Genomic DNA, 21,115 nt, shown 5'->3' on the forward strand with positions numbered 1-21,115 from the left:
TATTACAATTCATAATCAGTACGGTACAGTACAATTTTAAACAATTATACATAAATCCATGCATTTTTGAATGTTATAGTGAGTCCCTCAGGCTGTGGCAGGTAGATAAATATTTAGCTGCCAGAGGAGCTGCTGTCCCTTATTATATTATTATTATCTTGTCACAGTAGAGGCGTGGAGATTAGCCTCTGTGGGAATGTTAGTTAATTTACCCCCCGGCCAGATGTGTGTGTGCAAGCCTGTGTAGATATGAAAGGAGAAGCAGGGAGGAGAGGGGTTGTCGTACATCTGGTCTAGTGTAAATGGATTGCACATTTCAAGCAGTAGGTCAGCAGAGGATGTGCTGGGGTTTCATGAGAGGAAGACACTTCAGAGACAGTTCATCTCAGGTCACCTCAGATATTCTCAGTTTTGTTTTTTTAAATATTAAACATGACATTGAGATGAATTATGAGATAATTTTTCATGTCATGTCACTTTTTTTTTTAAAGTTTAGACTATCAAAGGAGAAGTGACAGAATCTGATCAACATCCTTTGCTGTTAAACTGTTTCATCAAACAGGAGCAACATGATGTGGGGTTTATTATAAAGAATGAATTAGAGATTTACGAGGCAAGCGTGAACATGTATTTCCACTCTGTGCCCGATATTCTCACCGCTGAACAAAATGTCCCATACATTTTTACTTGGTTTTCCACATCTCCACTTGAAAGCAGGACGAACCAGAACTGATGGGTCCAGGCTTTTTTAGTTCAGTTGTACCACAGAAGTTGAAACAGTCTGAAAAGAAAAAATCATACATTTATTTAACTAAGGAAAAATCTTAAATGGTTTGTATAATTTAAAATGGATATTACTGAACTATGCCCCGTGTTTTTGTTTGCACATTAAATACAATTACTACATCATTAAAATATGTAATAAAGAAGACATCCACATAATTAGACCTTGCCTAAAAACAAAGGACACAGTCATTTTAGATACTATACAAAGTACTCCTCCAACATCACTGTCTTTTAGAATGAGAGCTACACTCTACACTTGGTAACTGTGCAAGAACAAAACAGTGTGAAAATGATCGATTTAACAAAATGTTATATATATTTGTATACCACACACACTCGCTCAAATGTGGACCCTCCCTCTCCTCTCCACTACCACGACTATTCGACTGGCAGAGCATGGATCATTTCTGAATATTTATTAACATATAGGGTTCGGCTCTTGTTTTTGTTTTTTAGTGCCTTAAATGGAAGTGTGTCTGTTTGACTTGTATTTAGATGTGTCCAAAATGTCATCTCTCTCTCTCTCTCTGACCTAATTGTATTGATACTCTTGATTTATATGTATTTTAATTTTCTCTGTGTGTGTGTGTGTGTGTGTGTGTGTGCGTGCGTGTGTTTGTGTGTGTGTGTGTGTGTGTGTGAGAGAGAGAGAGAGAAAGAGAGAGAGTGAGTGAGAGAGAGATTTATGTATTCATGTATGAAATATAGCCTATTAATACTCTATAAATGATTTATATTGTTGTGTTTATATTTATAGTGTTTGCAAAACACCTATCATACATCACATATATCATATATCAGAATATTCTATTACTGCTAATCCCACTGTGAATATTAAAATACGCTGAACCGTGTCCTGTCCTTACACTGAGTGGAGCGGGCGACCGGGCCAAGATGGCGGCCCCACCGCTCGTCAGCGCCAATAGGCCCAACGTTCGATGAGGCGTCTACTCTTTATGTCTATGGTCTACACGGTCTGTGATCACAGGCAAGGCTCAGCTGACGCGGCGCTGGGAGCTCGCGGGCGCAGAAGAGGTGAGAAGGTGTTGTTTTTGTTTTTCACTCGTGTTTCTGACAATTAACAAGAAAATTGAAAGTGACGTAACATGTCACCTCTCAGTGGCAACAACGTGTTTCTACATGTACCTTTGCTCCAATGCCGCGCACTACTTTGACACCGCTGACACATTGTTAAAACCTCAGGCTGCACGGAAGCTCGTTGTTTTTCCGCATTACCTCCACATTTATTTGACTGCAGCTCCACGCGGCGCTTTAATGAACCGAGCCACGTGCCAAAAGCTCCCCGGTGTGAGGAACAGCCCGTTCCCGCGGCGCTGCTCTCCCCGTCAAAGGCTACATTGTGTCCGGTCTGGCATCCGGCTGGCTGCTGCGGACAGGACGGTGTGATTTATCTATCGGCGGCTGAGCGCAGGCTGCTCGGCTGCTCTTTAGGGCTTTTATCTGTTGGTTTGACACCAGCGTTGGCGTGGTTGTAAACATAAGAAACGTGGACGAGTTACGAGGCAACAAACCACTAATATATGGTAATTACAAGCCTACAGCGTGACTTTATATCACATTGTGACTTGCTGACATGATGTTGGCGCTGCGAGTGTCGGCTACATCCAAAAATATCCATGTTAACACAAAAAAGCGCGTGTAAATGGGTTTTTCTCCTCGTTATCTCCGAATATTGATGTAAAGCTTCATACTACGGGCTAACAGACAGAGGCGAGTCTGGAGTCTGTTGGGGCCGTGGGCAAGAAGTCACAGGGGGCCCCTCGAACCAGCGTTCACCACCATTATGTTTTAAATAAACCGTCACCAACAAAATCATTGAGACATTTAAAAAATGTTTATTTCAAAAGTGCACTTGTTAGTTATTGTCAAAGCTGGTTCGTTTCAAGATATGAATATAAACATTAAAAAAAAATCTTGTATTTCAAACATATTAATATGAAGAACAATAAAACCAGGACAACAAAAGCTTGTGTGGGGTCAGGTGGGGCTCCATTAGGGAGGCCAGGTCTCCCAACCTGACTCTCACCACATGAATTTCGTTCCTCCTTGCTTCACTCATACATCTGGGATCGCTGCATAGCGAGGTGGTTTCAGGAGTCTGGGCCTTATCAAAAATCCTTGCATATGATTGGATAAACCATTTGTCCGTCATCTTTATTGACGTGCTACTTCAACCACTCACCAACCTGTGACGCTAATGAAAGTGATGCAGGGAAAAGCCAAACAGAACAGCCAACATGGTTTCCAAGTATTCACTAGATTGGACAACACAGATGAAATAGCAGCGTCGTTTTGACGCCTGCTTCCCTTGATGTGAGCCACCATTGTTGTCTGAATCACAACAGTCGCTATCTATAAAACCCCTGCCTGGCGGTCCTGATTGGCTTGACCACTTGAAATCACTTTGCTATGGAGCGATCCTAGATGGTTGAGTGGAGCTAGGCGGCGGCAAGGCGGAACAAAATTTATCTGGTGATAGTCAGGTTACAGGTGTGTGTGTGTGTGGGGGGGTCCTATTAGCCTGAAGGCCCAAGCAGGTGCCTGCCTTGCCTGCTGGCAAGCAGTGCCTCTGGCTACAGTGACGGAGGAAGTATCCAGCTGCATTAGCCTACTTCAGCAACAAAAGCCTACATGCTGTAAAAATCCTCAATCACAAGTGAAATTCCTACATTTAAATATAACTTATGTAAAACTATAATTAGCAACTATAGCTTAAGTAAAAATAATGAATGCAGAAACATGACCACCGTTTAATATTATATTAGACTATTCTATTATAATTACATTAACACTTTAATGACATTACTAATAGCATTTTACTGTTTGAATATTATATAGTTGGTCGAGGTGTAATTAATTTCAACTATTTTATCTAAAACTACTGATGTTGGAAACAATTCATAATACCTTTTATAGTCATAATGTCATGTAGGCCTACATCAAATCTGGCTTATAGTCTCTGTAGCTGTCAGATAAATATAGTGGAGTAAAAATAGGATATATTTTAATGCTGAGAGAATCCATTAGTCGGAAATGTCACTGTTAAGTGTGAGGATTTTCTGCTTTTGTCAGTTTTATATAATTGTAAACTGAGTATTTTTGAGTGCTGGACTGTGGTTGGACAAAACAAACATCTTTTTTCATGTATGTCTGCATTTTATAGACAAAAAGTGGGATTTGATAAGCTATTAAGAAGTGCAAATACTCAAATTCCCTACAAGCACCTCTAAATTGTACAATATTAAAATACTTTATTTTCTTACTTTTATTTGACAAAATTCACTTTCCACATTCCACCAGTGAGAGCACATCTTAATATTCTGAGCCCCTGAAATGCCGGATTTAATGTACATTTTGGGAGAGCAGTTCATTTGTTGGTGTGCAGTGAGGAATAGGACTGTAGTCTGCAGCCTCTGGAGAGCGGAGAGATGATTTTCCATGTCAATGGTCCCCTCTCAGCTTCAGGAAAGGGGAAATAATATGACGACTGTTGCACCAGAGCTCCAAATTTAGAAAAGCGTCGGCATGGAAATTGACGACCTGTGACTTTGAAACTGCTCGGGGAGGAGAAGATAGATTGGAGATAAAGTGTAATTAAGAAACATGAATTGTGGTTGAGATAAGCCACAGATTAAAAATACACAGGCCATCTTTCAGCAGCTCTCCATAAAGTAATTTGCATAGCCTTATTTGGTATTTTGTGCATGCATGAGCACAGTACGCTTCAGTGTGTTTTCGTACATGCAGAGCGTATCTTGGTTAGGTGTGTGAAATATTTGCTATTGGCTCTCTTTCAAAGGTTGCTAACATAGGGGCTTTTATTACTTCAGAGGTGTTCAGTATTAAAGTGTGCCCGTGCTGTACCATAATCCATATGAATCCTGCTGTGGGTACAGCAGGGTACTTGTGCAATGCAAAAGTCAGTACTTTATGGTATGCAGAGCCCTCTGGCATGCACACACATTTGACAACCACTTGTGATTTTACTGCTGGGAGTGGGAGTTAAGTCAACTCAGAGACTTCGAGGAGGAATTCAGTTGAAAAAATTGAAGCCAAATCAGACTTGCTCACATTTAGAGCTGCAACGATTTTTGATTTGCCGTCAATTATTAAATTAATTGCCAGCTATTTTGATGATTGTTAATCTTTTTTTTAAAGAAAAAAAAAATCCATATTCTCCGATTTCAGCATTTTAAATTTCTATATTTTTACATTACATTTATTTTATATCACCCTGATAGAAGCAGTCGTCAACATTTTCCCCATTTACTGACATTTTATGGACAAAACAACCAAGGTTGAATGATACGACCAAAGTCTTCTATCCCTAAATATGTTTTTTTCATATCGATGTAAATAACGATGCAGCATGTTCTCTGGTATTTCAGTAAATAGATAGTGTGAAATAATCACATAGAAGAGCCTTTTTTATACTCTTGTGTGAATTTAATGTGCAACAAATTAAAAACACTGAATATTTTCTCATTTTATTGATGAACGTTAGTGTAAAATAATGCTGAGTTAGCATGTGCTTGTTGTTATGAAGTTAGCTGTAACGTGTATCACAGTATCTGGATGTAGGATTTCATCACGATACGATACTTAAGATCAGTATGCTGTTGTGTGAAATTCAACCCAGATGCTTGAATAGGACGAATTTAAAAACAGCAGGCCTTTTCCATTAGCACTGTCGCCTCACAGCGAGAAGGTTACAGGTTCGCATCCCGGCCTGAGCCCTTCTGTGTGGAGTTTGCATGTTCTCCCCGTGTCTGCGTGGGTTTCCTCCGGGTTCTCCGGTTTCCTCCCACAATCCAAAGACATGCACGTGTTAGGTTAATTGATTACTCTAAGAATTGCCCTTAGATGTGAATGGTTGTCTGTCTCTGTTTGTCTCTATGTGTCCTGCGATAAACTGGTGTCCTGTCCAGGGTGTACCCCCCCCCCCCCCCCCCCCCACGACCCCGACCCCGGGATAAGCGGTTGAAGATGAGTGAATGAATGAGGCCTTTTCATTAACTCCAAATTGTTGGTCCGCAGCCATAGTCTATTATTTTACTTTACACGAAACTTGGTTTGTTATTAAAGTGTCTTTGTTCTCTCTCGCAGCTGAATTCATGACGTTTTTGTGAACTGTGTCAGTGATTCTTCTTGTTCAGCTGTGCTTACAAACATTACAGTGTAGAAGAAATAATGTGTTTTAAAATGGTTGTGATGGCGGTATGCTAGCCAGTTGTGAGCACATGATCTAACTTTAAAACGTGAGGGGGTTTGTTTAGTTATTTAGATCCCCATTAGCGATTGCATTGTAACAGTAGCTACTCTTCCTAGTGTCTACATTCATTCAAGCAGTTACTTAACGCTGAGAAAGATGGAATATAGTAGTGACTTTCTCTCTCTCTCTCTCTCTGTGGGGGCTGCAGGCATGGAGCAGAGGTGAGAGTTTATCCGTGGATGGCCAGTTACGCTTCTCTACAGCACACTCCTGCAGTGCAGCAGCATCATGATAAGCCCACCACAGTCTCTGCTAAAGCTGCCATCTATCTATCTATCTATCGCCATGGTGAGAGAGAGAGCTCCTGGACCTTGACTCTGTTGCCATGGTGACCCTGTAGCAAGAACCCTATGACTCCAATCTGCTGCCCCAGTGATCACATAAAAAGAGCCAGGTAACTCTTTCATTCTGCTGCCATGGTGATGGTGTATAGACACCCTGTAAAGTCATAGTCAGTTGCTATGGTGATCCTGTAGCAAGCAACAGTCACTATGGGAACGTCCAGGATGTTCCGCATTTTCGTCGTCCTGGGCTCGGCCTTTATGATCCTCCTGATCATCATTTACTGGGATGACGTCGGAGCCTCCCATCTGTATTTGCACACTCCCGTCTCTCCTGGCCCCAAAATCCCACATCTCCCTCCTCATCAGCAGCCTCAAACTTCCCGAACCCCGTCCTTCCTGTCCGACATCGATGCCTTCGTTAACCAGTTCTTAGAGCCGGGAACTGGTGAGCCCACAGACCCCGTCCCCGTTGACACAAGTAACCAATCGGAGAAAGCAGAGGAACGGTACATCCCACGGCGAGAGTGGAAGATTCACCTGACTCCATTGGCAACGGAGCTCCGTGAGAGACAGGTTAATATCTGAAATTATTATTATTATTATTATTATTATTGTCTTTCATAACACTGGAATTATTAAATGTTTACTTGTTATAGTCAGCTGGGTTTAATGAATGCATAATCCTTTTTCATAAAGCAGGAAAAGCACACTGAGCATGCTGCACGCTGGCTCACTGGCATAGTTAAATAGATAAGAGCCATTGTTAGGTCGTCGGTTCAATCCTGGACCGGTGGGATAACTCTGGGTGGGAAAAGTGAAAAATTAGCGCCCTCATTACCACTACTGAGACCTTGAGCAAGGCCCTCAGCCCCGACCGCTCCAGTGAAACAGAGAAGCTTCTAATTAACTGCACTCCTCAACATTTCAGCTGTCTTACGGTATATTCTATGTACAGGGCCTGGTACCTTTCTGGTGCAAATGTGTTGGAAAATGAGAATTTGAGAATTATAAACGTATTTTATAAGCAGACATAAGTCTTTTGAGACCCAGTGCATGTATCCATACAGAATCAGAAACTCTCATATTTCACAATGCATGTTTATGTTTTTCACAAATGACTTGATTTCTGGAAATTATCAGTAATAAACACTTAACAGTATATAAAAAAAGAGTCTAAAATTGACATATTTTTATTCATGGGCCACTGACACATATTTTTCTTAATTACAGTGTTTCCCATCGGTATTTAAACAATGTGATTGATTGACATCTCTCTGACCCTCTTATTAATGGTACAATCAACAGCTTCATCATTCTTATCGGCTCGTTTGTGACGTCATGTATTTCCACCAGGGCTCAACTCAATTACAATTAACACTTAAAACAACACTAATCAACTGAAATAAATGGAAACACTTGTGTGGGCATACAGGTCCTTAAAGTCAGGAACTATTAATGAAAGAATGAGTGAACAAGAGGAAGAATGTGACCAGAGTCAGGCCATACTAATGCATTTGCTGCATGTGTACATAAAAGAAAGGTTTTTGAATTTCTTCTTTAATTGTACTTGATGAACATTTTATCATTTTAACTGCTAATAATTAATATGTCTGCTTTATCAAATGGTACCATCAGGAGCAGCGGCGGAGGTTACTTCAGGATATGTGCGCTAATGACAGTGTGGTGTTTCCTGGCAAAAACCGTTCGTTTGACGACATTCCCAACAGGGAGCTGGACCACCTCATTGTGGATGACAGGCATGGTATCATCTACTGCTATGTTCCCAAGGTACGCAAACGTCTATGTGTTTAACTGCTTTGTTAGTATTAGGTTTAGCTCACTTATGATGCAGGTTTCCACCCATTTCATCGTGATAACCGAATATTAACATTTAGACATTTACATGTGCCCCCCTCTCAGGTAGCATGTAGCAACTGGAAGCGCATCCTGATAGTTCTCAGTGAAAGCCTGCTGCGGGACGGTGTTCCCCAGAGAGACCCGCTGGCCATCCCCAGGGACCTGGTCCACAACAGCAGCATGCACTTTACCTTCAACAAGTTCTGGAAACGTTACGGCAAGTTTGCAAGGCACCTGATGAAGGTCTGTTCAAATACAAAAATACAAAAATCTACATCTATTAGCTTTAATTCCCTCTTAGTGATTCTGTCGCTCCCACACAACAACATCAGTTATGATCATCATGTTATGGTGGAACTGCAAAGGTCAGTGAAACCAAACCTGTGTCACTGTGTGCTTTAGCTTCTATTTATTTTCAATTGCCTCCCCCAGCTCAGTTAATTGTCCATTATATGTGTGGTGATAATATGTTATTTGTTAATTCATTTTTAAAGGTGAAGCTGAAGAAGTACACCAAGTTTATTTTTGTGCGGGACCCCTTTGTGCGCCTCATCTCGGCCTACCGGAATAAATTTGAGTTGCGCAATGAGGACTTCTATCGACGCTTTGCACAGATCATGCTGCGCCGCTACGCCAACCAGCCGACACCGCCCGCCTCTGTGGACGAGGCCTTTGGTGTGGGCATCCATCCCTCTTTCTCCAACTTCATCCAGTACCTCCTGGACCCCCAGACAGAGAAGGAGATGCCCTTTAATGAGCACTGGCGGCAGGTGTATCGCCTTTGCCATCCATGCCAGATTCAGTATGACTTTGTGGGTCACCTGGAGACGGCGGAGGATGATGCCGAGCACCTACTGCGCCAGCTTCGGGTGGACAATGTGGTGGAGTTCCCCACCTCCCACAGGAACCGCACATCGAGCAGCTGGGAGGCCGATTGGTTCAGCACAGTGCCTGTTGAGGCTCGGCGAGAACTCTACAAGCTGTATGAACCTGACTTCAGGCTCTTTGGCTACGACAGACCAGACTCAATCCTCAACGAGTGACTCGTGTTTCTGCAATGACCCAGCCACGCAGTTTTTCTGAAATTAAATAATATCACACGCCAACAACAGTGACACCTCCTCTTGTTCTGGGCTTTGCAGATGTGTCCTTGAGTCTTGTGTGTCCTACACTGAATATGCACATGTTTAAGGACACTCACTGCTCTAAGGAAGCACACTCATGAGGTGAAGCCAGATTAATAGCCATTATACATTCTTGTTTTTTTTTATACTTCTTTTTTTTAAATCACATATATGTGCATTCAGTGCAGTAACTCAAAACTCAAGCACTCCCAACATTGATGTCACGCCACGCCTGTCATTGGTGATATCACTGCTGTGTTGTGACTGACAATCACGCAGGCTTTGTAGCAGGATACCGAAGCAGTTTCACAGAGCCATACCCTGTGATGTCATAGAAACCCCTTTGGTGGTGAACCAAACAGAGATGCAGTGGACATGTGGGCGATTAGATAAGACATGGTAGTACTAGGTCATTTTTAAGCGTAGTTGGACTAGAGCGTTAATTGTCATCTAATTTATTTCACATTGTTTAAGTGCAATGTTTATGTCGAGCATGAAAGGGATTTTATGTATGTCTAAAAATACATGTTTATGACAGCTATCAACATCAGAAACAGGTAGAATTCTTTTATACCTCATTTACTCATGTCACGTAACACAACTGCATCGTCTCAACAACAAACCCTAGTGCTTCTTCAGACCTGGCTCATTAGCTCTCAAAGTGGAGAAGTCAATTAGCTGGTAGAGAAATTCAGTAGATAATATTAATAGAAACATACAGACAAGTTAGCCGCTTACTATATTTGACTGATTTCAAAGCATGATATCAACTCATCACAGAGAAGCACAGCAGCAGACTGCACAGCTGGATGTGTTTGCTGGAAGTGTTAGTTCCTACATTCTTCAAAGGGAACGTTTTCTATTACTGCTTGTTGTGTTGCCATGACGCTGTTATCATCTGCATTTGATCACCTTTATGTTTTCACGCACAAACTGCAGTTATTAAAACTGACCTACTTTGGGTAACCCTGGAGACCCCCCCCCCCCCCCTTCTTTAATATGATGAACATTTTTTTCTTATGTTTCAGTGGCAGCATTTTCATGTATTTTGTAGCAAGGATCTGCGCACGTTATGTGGAACCCACAAGCAGTGATTTAGATCAAATAATCTAAAGATACTTCACTCCGCAAGTCGGGTTGATGCAAGATGAGGCTATGCCAGTATTAATGTCATGTGTCAATTAGTTTCATTGCGTTTCCAAATGAATATGTAATAAAGGTTAGAGTCAGAGTCGATTACATAATGATCTGAGCATGGATCGGGCTGCATGTTTTATACAGCACGGGAAGAGTGGGAAGATAAGATAGTGCCTTTGGTTTCAAAAGTTCACACCGCAAAAAAAAAAAAGTATTTTTGTAGAAGGACTTTTTACTTTAAACACAATACAGTGAACGCTGTATGAAGCCACTGGGCCTTGTTAGTCTTGTTTGGTTCTTTCTTTTGGAAAGAAAAGGAAACAACTGAGCCCTTCAGCAGAAATGCCTAACTGTCTTTATGGGAATTAGTATGATTCATGATTCAGTGAGGACTCTGTCCGTGTGCTAGTGTCCAGTGGATTGCTTTGTGTGTCGTTTAACACACACGATAACTGTGTGTCTTCTTGTGCCGTATGTGATTATTCTGCAAGTCACTAAGATGTTAACACTATTGACACTGTTGTCTGTTATTGGTTTTGTACAAGCCTGGGGCTTAATGACTGATTTAGTCTGGATAGGACTGAATTAATCAGCATCAATGGCTCATTCCCCCAAAAGTCTGTCATCGTAGCTCGGTGCGTTTTGTCCATGTAGGTCTAAACATACACACAGGAAAGCAGGTCTATTCTCAGCAAAAAAGACATAAATAAACACACCTAGTCATCACACACTCCCACCTCACCAGTGTTTTCAGATCTCTTTTGTATTTGTGTTCAGTTCTTTTGCTGTATTTTCTTATGTCACTATCCTTCGCTGTATGTTGTTTAAAAGAGCAAACAGCAACACTGTAAGATGGAATACTTTTGTAAGGGAAAAATAAACAGTTTATTTATTGGCAGAATAAAACCAACGAGTACATGCTGCTTTTGTAATGGGTAAAATCCGTCTTGGAGTGTAAATGGATTTCTTGAATATAAGAGTTTGACTGGTGGTATGTATTTGTTGTTGCCGACGGAGACCTGACACTTCAACAGCATTGGTGCTTTAAACGGCTTTGTTGAAGCTGCAGTGCCAAACCTTGTCCTACATGTTCACCTCATGCTAACATTAAATAGTGTCACACACCAAAAAACCCAAATCTATTTTAGTGATTCATGTTTTTGTAAAAAAATGTACACATATTTCATGAAGTCACAAGAGACTTTGCAGTCTGACAAACGTCCTTCTCTCATCTATGGGGAAATGCAAAGTATATTTTACAGTTTCATCAGCGTTATGGCGTCATGCGTCATCTGGTCTTCGTTTAAGAGAAATAAAGATGTGGGGCATGATGGGAAATGCTTTAGTCTCTCTCTGTGAATTATCCAATCTATCCTAGTATTATATAGTGACACTATACAATTCATATTAGATAACATAACACAAAGATGTCTCTCAATTAGTCAATTACATTACTGTCTCAACATCATGAAGCAGATGAGTCCTGTGTAGTGAAGACTGATACGGAGGCCTCTTGGAAATGGGGCAGGAAAATATCCCTTATCAGGACAACAGGAAAGGAAAATGGCAGCAGGTCAGCCGACAAAAATGTTACAGGAAATCTGCACAATTTAGAAAAATCAAGGAAAACTCCGGGTGTTTGTCTCCAAAAAGTGAACACGCCAATCTGCCACACACATACATAACAGTATGTGTATATAATGTGTATGAACATGTCTTTATTCAGACCAGTGGAATAAACATTAGTGTGTTTATTTTAACTACACGTCTAATTGTGTCTGAAGATTTCTCCTAGATTCACCAGAGGGAGCCTCACTTGCATACATACAATTTCAGAATACATACAGTAATACATAATGAGTATGTCGTAATGTAAGTGATCACCTGGGGAAGTTTCATGGGTGATATCTATCCGTTGCCCTATTCCCCTGTCTCCCTTTAATCTTCTAGGATTTTGAAATGCTTTAAATGTTTAGTTTAACTCTTTAGTTTCTAAGAGTTTCTCCCTCTTACGCCACTTTAGGGTTTGATCAAGCCGTACATTGAAAATTAAATAGGTGATTACAGCTTTGTAATACACAGAGAGCTACCATCATATCAGAGTCTCAATGATGCTGTTAACAGCAATGTAGCCTTCGCATAAACGGAAACACCTCAATGTGTTCTGCTTGTTTTATTTTTATTTATTTTTAAAGTTTTACAGAGAGTTGGATTGACAGGAAAGACTTTGAAATCACGAGTGTACACTTCACACCCTCAAATGTCACAGTAAGGAACTGCATTCAATTTGTGTCTAAAAACGCAACTTTAATTGATATAAACATTCTTAGTAAAAACCAGGTACCAACATAGAAGTGTGAAAACTACAACTAAGATTACTGGAAAAACGAATCCACATTAAAGCTGCAGTTAAAAAACAAACAAACAAAAAAGGACAGATTATGAAGTAGAGTGAGCCCTCTCCCTCTCTGTCTCTGTCTCTGTCTTTGAAATGACCTGGGATTGTCTCACTTCCCAGGTTAGAGTTTCAAAAGCATGAAATCAGAGCAAAAAGGACGTGCAAAGAAGTTTCCTCTCAGAACATTTGAATTATAATATGACAGATTATTATGGATTGTTTTCGCCCCAACATCACCATAAATAATCTGACTACCCAAGATTTAATACGGCACATTTTTGGTGAAAACTGTTTGGCCTTTACTCCTGTTTGTGACCCTCCAGTGGTCAAAGTCAGGAACTACATGAAACCGTGCCAAGCCACTGAACAACAGTGATTAGAAAGAAACAGAACATGTATTAATACCTCTGTTGTGTCACAATCTAACGCCATTTTTATAATGGTTATTGTTCTTTTGTAATACCAATAATGAGATCAAGGATCATGTACAATCAGGTATTTATGTGGATTATCCTGATGTACTAATACTCTCATTTACAGTCATGTTAGTACCAATGTTAATAGTATCTGTATTAATCGCAGGTAATTGTGTTACAGTTGACATGAGTGTAATTTAATATAATCAACTTTGACCAACATAACATATTACTGCTCTATGATGCAGTGGAGCCTCCAGTCTACAACGCACAGTTAATGTTCATTCATGATTCATGATACTATAATAAAAAAGGGGTGGGGGAGAGGGGGATAACCAGCGCTCTGACAAACTTTCAGGCGCACTTTAAAAGCAAAACATAATTCAGTCGATAAAATATCAAAATCAATGGGAGACATTAGATCTGAGGGGGACAGAACAAAGTTTTATCAACTGAAACTTCAAATTCATACACAACAAAAGTTCAGTTAGCACCATGTTTTAGCACCATATAGAGTATTACATAAAGCATTGCTTAGTCGCTTACAGAGTGAGAATACTAACTGAGTATGATATATTGTTAATAATTAGCCATCTATCTCTAAAAGATATTATCTTTAATCCATCCACTTTTACACATTAGGGATAGAAGGGAACATTTGGCTTTTTTGGTGAGAGTTAGATGAAAGGTTGAAACCACTCTCGTGTACACTAAATAAGAGGTTACAGCGAGCACATGGTGAGTTCAGCACAGCATAATGACAAGACAAAGGGGTTATATATAAAAAAAATTTCATACAAAACCACCAAAGTGTAAAAATGTGAAACTGACGCAGCTCCCAAACAAGAGATGGTCAGGCACAGAACTCCCCATAAAACGACAAATTGTTGCAACAAGCAAGATATATGAAATGAATGAGTGAGCTTTAGAGGTGCTAGTAAGGACATTTTGTAACCTGTGGACAGATCCAAACGGCCTGTTTTTCAGTTTCCAGGCTTCATGCTAAGCTAAGCTAACTGGCTGCTGGTTCCAGCTAAAAGTTTACCATACAGAGGCGAATGCACAGTAAACATAATCATAGTCAAATGAAAAGAAAACTGTTTGTCGTGGTCATTTGTGTGACAACAAATGTCAGTGTAAAGGAGGTGCAGTTCTCTCTCAGAACATTTGAATTATAATATGACAGATTATTATGGATTTTTTTTGCCCAACATCACCATAAATAAACTGACTACCCAAGATTTAATACGGCACATTTTTGGTGAAAACCGTTTTGCCTTTACTCCTGTTTGTGGCCCTCCAGTGGTCAAAGCCAGGAACTACATGAAACCATGCAAAGCCACTGGACAAAAGTGATTAGAAAGAAACAGAACATACTGTGTGCTAGCTTGAGAACTCTGTTTTGATAACTTACCAGTAGAAATATGAAGCAACTGAATCCAGACATCTTCTCTTGCAGCGAGGCAACGGACACACTGCACAAAAGACGACTCTCCATGCTTTGTCTTACTCTACTGCTCGTTTGTCACAAAACCTCACAGGGTTAAGCCCAGCTCAGTCGAAACTCGCAAATACTTGCAATGTGCAGGTCTGTAACATTCGAAAAACGGTTTTGTGCCGTTGGGAAACTTTGGTCTCAACTGAGCTTTACACATTTCTTTTGCATTGCCATGGTAAACACAAAAAAGGGCACTGCTCTGACCATCCTGCTATGTTGATTTAAGGCAATGTGCATTCTACTCTCATTCTATTTCTATGGGCGTCAGTGGTATCAAGAAGAAGCATATTTCCTAAAATATTGGACTATTACTTTAATGAAACCGTGCATGTGGTTGTGACATGTACACAGCATAAAGAGAATGAATCTGACTGATTCTGACAAGAGTGATGAGAGTATTCGGTTGATTTCATCACATTTTCTCAAAGAGGTATTATTCCTCATTCTCTGCCTACCATTGTGATTCTCGTATTCATTGTGGAGCATGCGGAACCTCTATCTTAAAGAAGAACTAATTTACAGTGAACTGCATTCTGCTGCCGATGTGTCTGCTTTCCATCCAACTGAGCTCAACACTCTCATCCTCGGCCTTGCCTTCCCTCTCTTACTCAGTTTCCCTCTTCGCTACTTTTGATGAGGTATCCGTTGAAAGTGATATAGACATCTACATCATCACTGTAAATTGCATTCTCCCTCTCCCTCTTGTACAGGCGCACCCACACCTCATCCTTCAGCTCAAGCTCCAGCATCAGGCTCTGACTCTGCATGATGGAGCGGTCGCTGGGCTGAGCGTACACGATAGCCTGCTCAACGTCGTTATGCATGATGTGTAGATACGTCTCTTTGAAGTTCCACGTGTGGATGTTGACGTTGAAGAAGTAGATCCCAGGGATGTAGCAGAGGAATTTCCCATTGAACATGTTGAAGTGATCGTCAAGGTTGACGAAGACAGTGTCAAACACAACACCTTGGTAGGACTCCAGGCTGTGGAGGGATTTGCGACGCCCAACGGAGAAAGCGGAGTACTGGACTTTGCAGGGATCTCCTGGAAGTCCTGCCTGGCCCTTAGTGCCTTTTGAGCCCATGGGACCTCTGGAGCCTGGAGGGCCTTCTTGTCCAGCTTTACCTGGTGTTCCTCTGTCGCCACGTTCTCCTTTGTCACCTGAACAGAGTGATATTATTCAGACTACTATCAGAAATCAAGAATGTGCTTACAGAAGCCACATTTCCACACCTGGTTCAATTCAAGATAACTGTTGATGTGTTTTGGGGTTATCTGTTGGATACTTGGGTATAATGCCTGGAGCAATCTTTAAATTATATGAACCATCAAGACACTCTCGACCTGGTGTGGACGTGCCTTTGGCTCAGCTGACCAAGACCTGAATGCATGTCTAGAAAAGGAGCTGAGTCCTTAAGTGTTCTGAAAATAGTATAAATCATATATAATCTGTAGGAGCTAGTTTGACAAACAAGATTCCTTTCTAGTTTTACTTCCCTTATTTAGAAAACCTGTCGCTCTGAAATCTTTTAAAAGCTGTCTGTCAATTGTGAACTTTGAGAGCAGCATAAAACAACTAAGATTTTTACCTATGTATGGTGCACAAAGTGCATCCACCAAGACAAAAGTGGTCTCAAGTTGAAAACAGCAGGGTTGTGATGGACATGTATAGCATCTGTTGGTCTGCAAATGCTACTAAGTGGCACGGCAGATAGAGTACCTTTGAGGATGGTCATGTTTATGTAGGTGCGGACCTCTGGCACATGGCTGAACCCTTCTGTGGGAGGCTGGGCTCCGCTGCCCTCTGCTGGCTCCAGGTGATCACAGCAGTGCCTGCAGGGTACAGTAGGAACGCCCGGAGGAGGCACCAGGGCCACCATGGAGGTGAGGGACAGAAGGACGAGGACACCCAACATAGCTGTGTCTACAATAAGAACAGAGGGAATTATCAGATGATTGGAAACCTTCAGACTCTTTGGTTTTGGATTGATTTCTACTGGTGGATCTGGATCTACGTTGGCTATGTATTGTACTTGACCTATTGCAACTCGATCTGGGTCAGTGCCACAGTGAACTGAGGTCCAGCTCACAATAAAAAAATGTTAAGATGCTGACATTTGCTAATAAGCAGTAAACAGCTGAGGCTGAATCGAATGGCATTTGTGCATTCGGTCATCATGCCAAGTTTTGGACAGATTATGATTGACATTAACCTGATGACTGCGGTAGATGAAGTTAAATGATCGGGTCTGTGGGACATGGGTGGACATGAATATATAATTCCACCAGATTTCATGACCATAGTTTAAAAGTCTGAAGATGACCAAAGTCATTAGGATTTATCCTCCGGGGCCATGAAGGTCTGCACAAAAGTGACCGACTAACATGACCACTGATAGACCCCTGTCAATATTATGGTGAAAAAAGTCTCTATATAGGCAGGTTTTTAAGATTCTTTAATTGTCGCAATGTCACAGATAATGATAAGAAGTAAGGCACAGTGTTGAACTTTTTCCTTTTAAGTACATTCAGGCCAAAACTATCCAGAAAAATTAAACCAGTTCTCATAAGTAAAGAGCAATATCCCCAGAAGCGAGAATATTATTCCATAGATTCCAGAAAATAAGATCATTATGTTTCCCGGACGTGATTTCCAGAGAGAGAGAGAGAGAGAGAGAGAGAGAGAGAGAGAGAGAGAGGAATCCTCAACCCTGGGCCAGAGAAAACATTTATCAACCCAAAGAGAAGAAACAGGAGTCGGGAACTGTGGGAAAAAAAACAAATAAAGTGAAGCATTCTTACAACACAATAATTGCCCTTGTATATGAGCTGGCCATGCATTCACAGTGGTATTTCACTTATTGCTTAAACCAAATGCCATGGAAAAGTTTTTATCCTCACACACCACAAAGCTAACTCTGAGAGGTCAAATAACCTCACTAATGCGCTTCTCATCCAAATCCCAAAAGTAAAGAAAATGTCAAAATAGTGGGAGCGGGCATGGTTACAAGGATCATAAATCACCAGAAAAGGGCCCTGCGGGCAGCCTATAATTTATCCCCATTTAGCTCAGGAAGGCTTGACTCCTTACATTGGCTCACATTTTATCCAGAGAAAGTCAGTGGAGCGACTTTATTTGAAATAGAGAGCCAAGCTGAGTAGCTTTCAATGGAAAGTGATGGCTATCTGCCAAACTCTCAGTGATCAGCCAGTGTGTGTGTGTGTGTGTGTGTGTGTGTGTGTGTGTGTGTGTGTGTGTGTGTGTGTGTGTGTGTGTGTGTGTGTGTGTACTGTAAATGGAACAGTGTGTACTGCTGTGTTTATAAAGGACAGCTGTTTCCATACTGCATCCTTCATACACAACTGGGAAACTCAGGAAGAGACCACAAGCACAGAGACTCTAAACAGTTCAAAGCTTCATTTCCTGTTGCAGAAATGACTGAAACTTATGAAAGAATCAGAGAAATGTCGGTAAGAGTTCATCCACCTGGACAGACAGCGGAGCTCTCTCTCCAACAGTCTGGTCTCAAGGATCGCTGCAGGAAATCTTTCCTGCCCAAAGCTACAACTCTCAACTATTTATCTATCTATCTATCTATCTATCTATCTATCTATTTATCTATCTATCTGTCTATCTATCTATCTATCTATGTATCTATCTATCTATTTATCTATCTATCTATCGGTCTATCTATCTATCTATCTATCTATCTATCTATCTATCTATCTATCTATCTATCTTTCTATCTATCTATCTATCTATCTATCTATCTATCTATCTATCTATCTATCTATCTATCTATCTATCTATCTATCTATCTATCTATCTATCTATCTATCTATCTATCTATCTATCTATCTATCTATCTATCTGTCTATCTATCTATCTATCTATCTATCTATCTATCTATCTATCTAAGAGATGTAAAACAGCTACGGACACACAAACCAACCCTATAACATGTAAAAATGGATACAAAAGAGACACAAAATGACCAAAAAGTGAAATAAAACAAAACAAGTACAGGGTGTGTGTGTGTGTGTGTGTGTGTGTGTGTGTGTGTGTGTGTGTGTGTGTGTGTGTGTGTGTGTGTGTGTGTGTGTGTGTGTGTGTGTGTGTGTGTGTGTGTGTGTGCGTGCGTGCGTGTGTGTGTGTGTGTGTGTGTGTGTGTGTGTGTGTGTCTATGTGTGTGTGTGTGTCACTGGTGTTTTATGTGGTGTCCATGTCATTCATCTTGCGGTGCAAACCTGCCGCTTTTTTAAAGTGATGTTGGGATTTCCACACTGAGCCACCGGTGGTTCATAAGCAGGGCTATTACATAACCGGTTTTCATGTAAAACCCCACTTGAACTGGAAACATGTACATAAAAAGTAGCTTATAAAGTGCTGGATTCTCAGCCTCTTTTTAAAGAAACATAATTAAGTACTTCTGCATGCTTTACACACTCATTTGAAAAGTCCAAACTTAGTGAAGACAAGCAGAGATATCAACAGTGCAAACAACATTAGTAGCCTCCTATACATTCTGCAGCTTGACATGCATTAGACATAGAGTTGTGTTTGTTTGTTGTCTCGCGCACCCCAATGCAAACAGAGTTATCCTACACCCATCCTTAAATAATCCCAACAACGCTCCCATTCCGACTGATAACTGAGATGTTGATCTGAATGAATCTCACCTTGTTCTCGTCTCTGCAGCCGCTTCGGTCCGCCGGTGAGACAGAGCACAGACGGGGGGAATTCCTGAGAAAGCAGCCCTCTCCCACTCTCCCTGTGTGTGTGTGTGTGTGTGTGTGTGTGTGTGTGTGTGTGTGTGTGTGTGTGTGTGTGTGTGTGTGTGTGTGTGTGTGAGAGATGTTTCCTCCTAGTTTCCTGCAGACTCCGGCAACAAGTGTCTGTCCCTTTGTAAGGGGTGTCAGTTACCGCATTGCCTATTCTGTTATCCTAATGCCATCATCAACAGCCGGGTACCGTGGAGCATGTGCAGCATAACATCTGGTACATGGACCAGCCTCCAGGCTCTAATTACAAAGTCACTAAACTCCCAGTCGTTACCCCCTGGGTCTGCATTTCCTCTGTGCTGAATCCCTCCATTCCTTATTCCTTCCTATGTGCTGCAGCTGCAGAGAGAGAGAGAGAGAGAGAGAGAGAGAGAGAGAGAGAGAGAGAGAGAGAGAGAGAGAGAGAGAGAGAGAGACCAGACCTGAGTTAAAGTTTAATTCTGGCACAAAATCATCCCACGGTCTTTTTCCGGCACTTACATACATCAAATAATCCATTGAGACAGTTTTTTTTCCTCATTTTTTTCATTAACGGAGAAATCCCGGAGAGTCGCTAACAGCCTGACGTGGCTAACACTGATTAGCTCTGGGCAGTACGATGAAGGCATTCAAACGTCTCTTTTAACCAAACCTCTGCGGTAGCATGTTAAGAGTCTCTACACATAAAACTAAGCACCAATGGGCTCCTTCCCTTTGGATTGACTTTGGTCATCGACTTAAATTGACTTTACTATGAGAGGAGCTGGTACAGGGGCCAGTTGGTAAGTCTTTAAAACACTCTTGTAATACACTCTGGGTTCTCTAACTACGTTGTTGGTGCTTTGTTTTCTGTGTAGGGACTCTTCTTATGCTGCTGCAGAGGTTTGGTGTTATTTTGAGCAGTCTTATTAGTTAAAACCACAACGACTTCCTGGCTGATCCGATACGGAAGTGCAAAAAATTGCAGTTTGCCCAGTTGCCACTAGGGACAGGTTTCATAATAGAGCAATTTCCCATTGACCCCCGAGTTAAATAGGCCGTTTTCACAGCCTAATTGAACCTATTTAAGGCCTGTTTTTTGTACCAGACTAGTGTTTATTTTAATGGAGGTTAAAGTTTACGAATAACTAGGAGCACTGCCTCTTGAGTGACAGTTAGCCACTGGCCCTCAATAATATAGGTTTACAGGTAGAAACTGCATCGGGCTGTTTTGACACTTTGGCGTTTCTACCGATCGAACAAACATTGTGTTTTTAACGTACCATCTGTGAGTTTTAGAGGTGCTGGTGGGTGGATTTGGTTATGTTGTGACCGAGGGAGGGCGCAAGGGTGGGTGGAATAACTTTAAGATCATTATTTCGTGACCCCGTGTTTCAGATGTTTGCAAATAAAACGCAGTTCTGCCAGAGAACAAGAGGAGGACGAGGCAGGCTTTGTGCACACGTGTAACATGAGCGCAGCTGTTGAACATTACTGCCTCTGGGTCCCGAGGGTTGAGGTTTCACAGGCTGTTACATCAGGAGAACATTCCTCTGGTTTTTTCCGGCCGATGTAAACTCC

General features: G+C 41.3%; 2 protein-coding genes across 3 annotated transcripts; one reads left to right on the forward strand and one right to left on the reverse strand.

Moving 5' to 3' along the window:
• The first annotated feature begins 1,754 nt into the window (after positions 1-1,754).
• LOC310959483 (carbohydrate sulfotransferase 12-like) lies at positions 1,755-11,289 on the forward strand. 2 transcript variants are annotated; one of them, XM_083930849.1, is made up of 5 exons: positions 1,755-1,821; positions 6,228-6,936; positions 7,999-8,151; positions 8,284-8,463; positions 8,715-11,289. In XM_083930849.1, exons 2-5 carry the CDS (start codon positions 6,571-6,573, stop codon positions 9,261-9,263), a joined length of 1,248 nt encoding a protein of 415 aa, XP_083786975.1. In that variant the 5' UTR covers positions 1,755-1,821; positions 6,228-6,570; the 3' UTR covers positions 9,264-11,289. The 2 variants fall into 2 exon arrangements, with proteins under 2 accessions (XP_083786975.1, XP_083786976.1); XM_083930850.1 differs by having other exon boundaries at positions 1,796-1,829.
• Positions 11,290-12,687: 1,398 nt separating this feature from the next.
• c1qtnf6a (C1q and TNF related 6a) lies at positions 12,688-19,609 on the reverse strand. Its single transcript, XM_083931490.1, has 3 exons — positions 19,475-19,609; positions 16,515-16,718; positions 12,688-15,955 (listed from the first exon to the last, which is right to left on the reverse strand). The coding sequence occupies exons 2-3, from the start codon at positions 16,708-16,710 to the stop codon at positions 15,402-15,404; spliced, it is 750 nt and encodes a 249-aa protein (XP_083787616.1). The 5' UTR covers positions 16,711-16,718; positions 19,475-19,609; the 3' UTR covers positions 12,688-15,401.
• Between the last annotated feature and the right edge of the window lie 1,506 nt (positions 19,610-21,115).

The sequence above is a fragment of the Echiichthys vipera genome (genome assembly GCF_963691815.1).
Source record: "Echiichthys vipera genome assembly, chromosome: 17".
In the NCBI taxonomy this organism is placed as follows: domain Eukaryota; kingdom Metazoa; phylum Chordata; class Actinopteri; order Perciformes; family Trachinidae; genus Echiichthys; species Echiichthys vipera.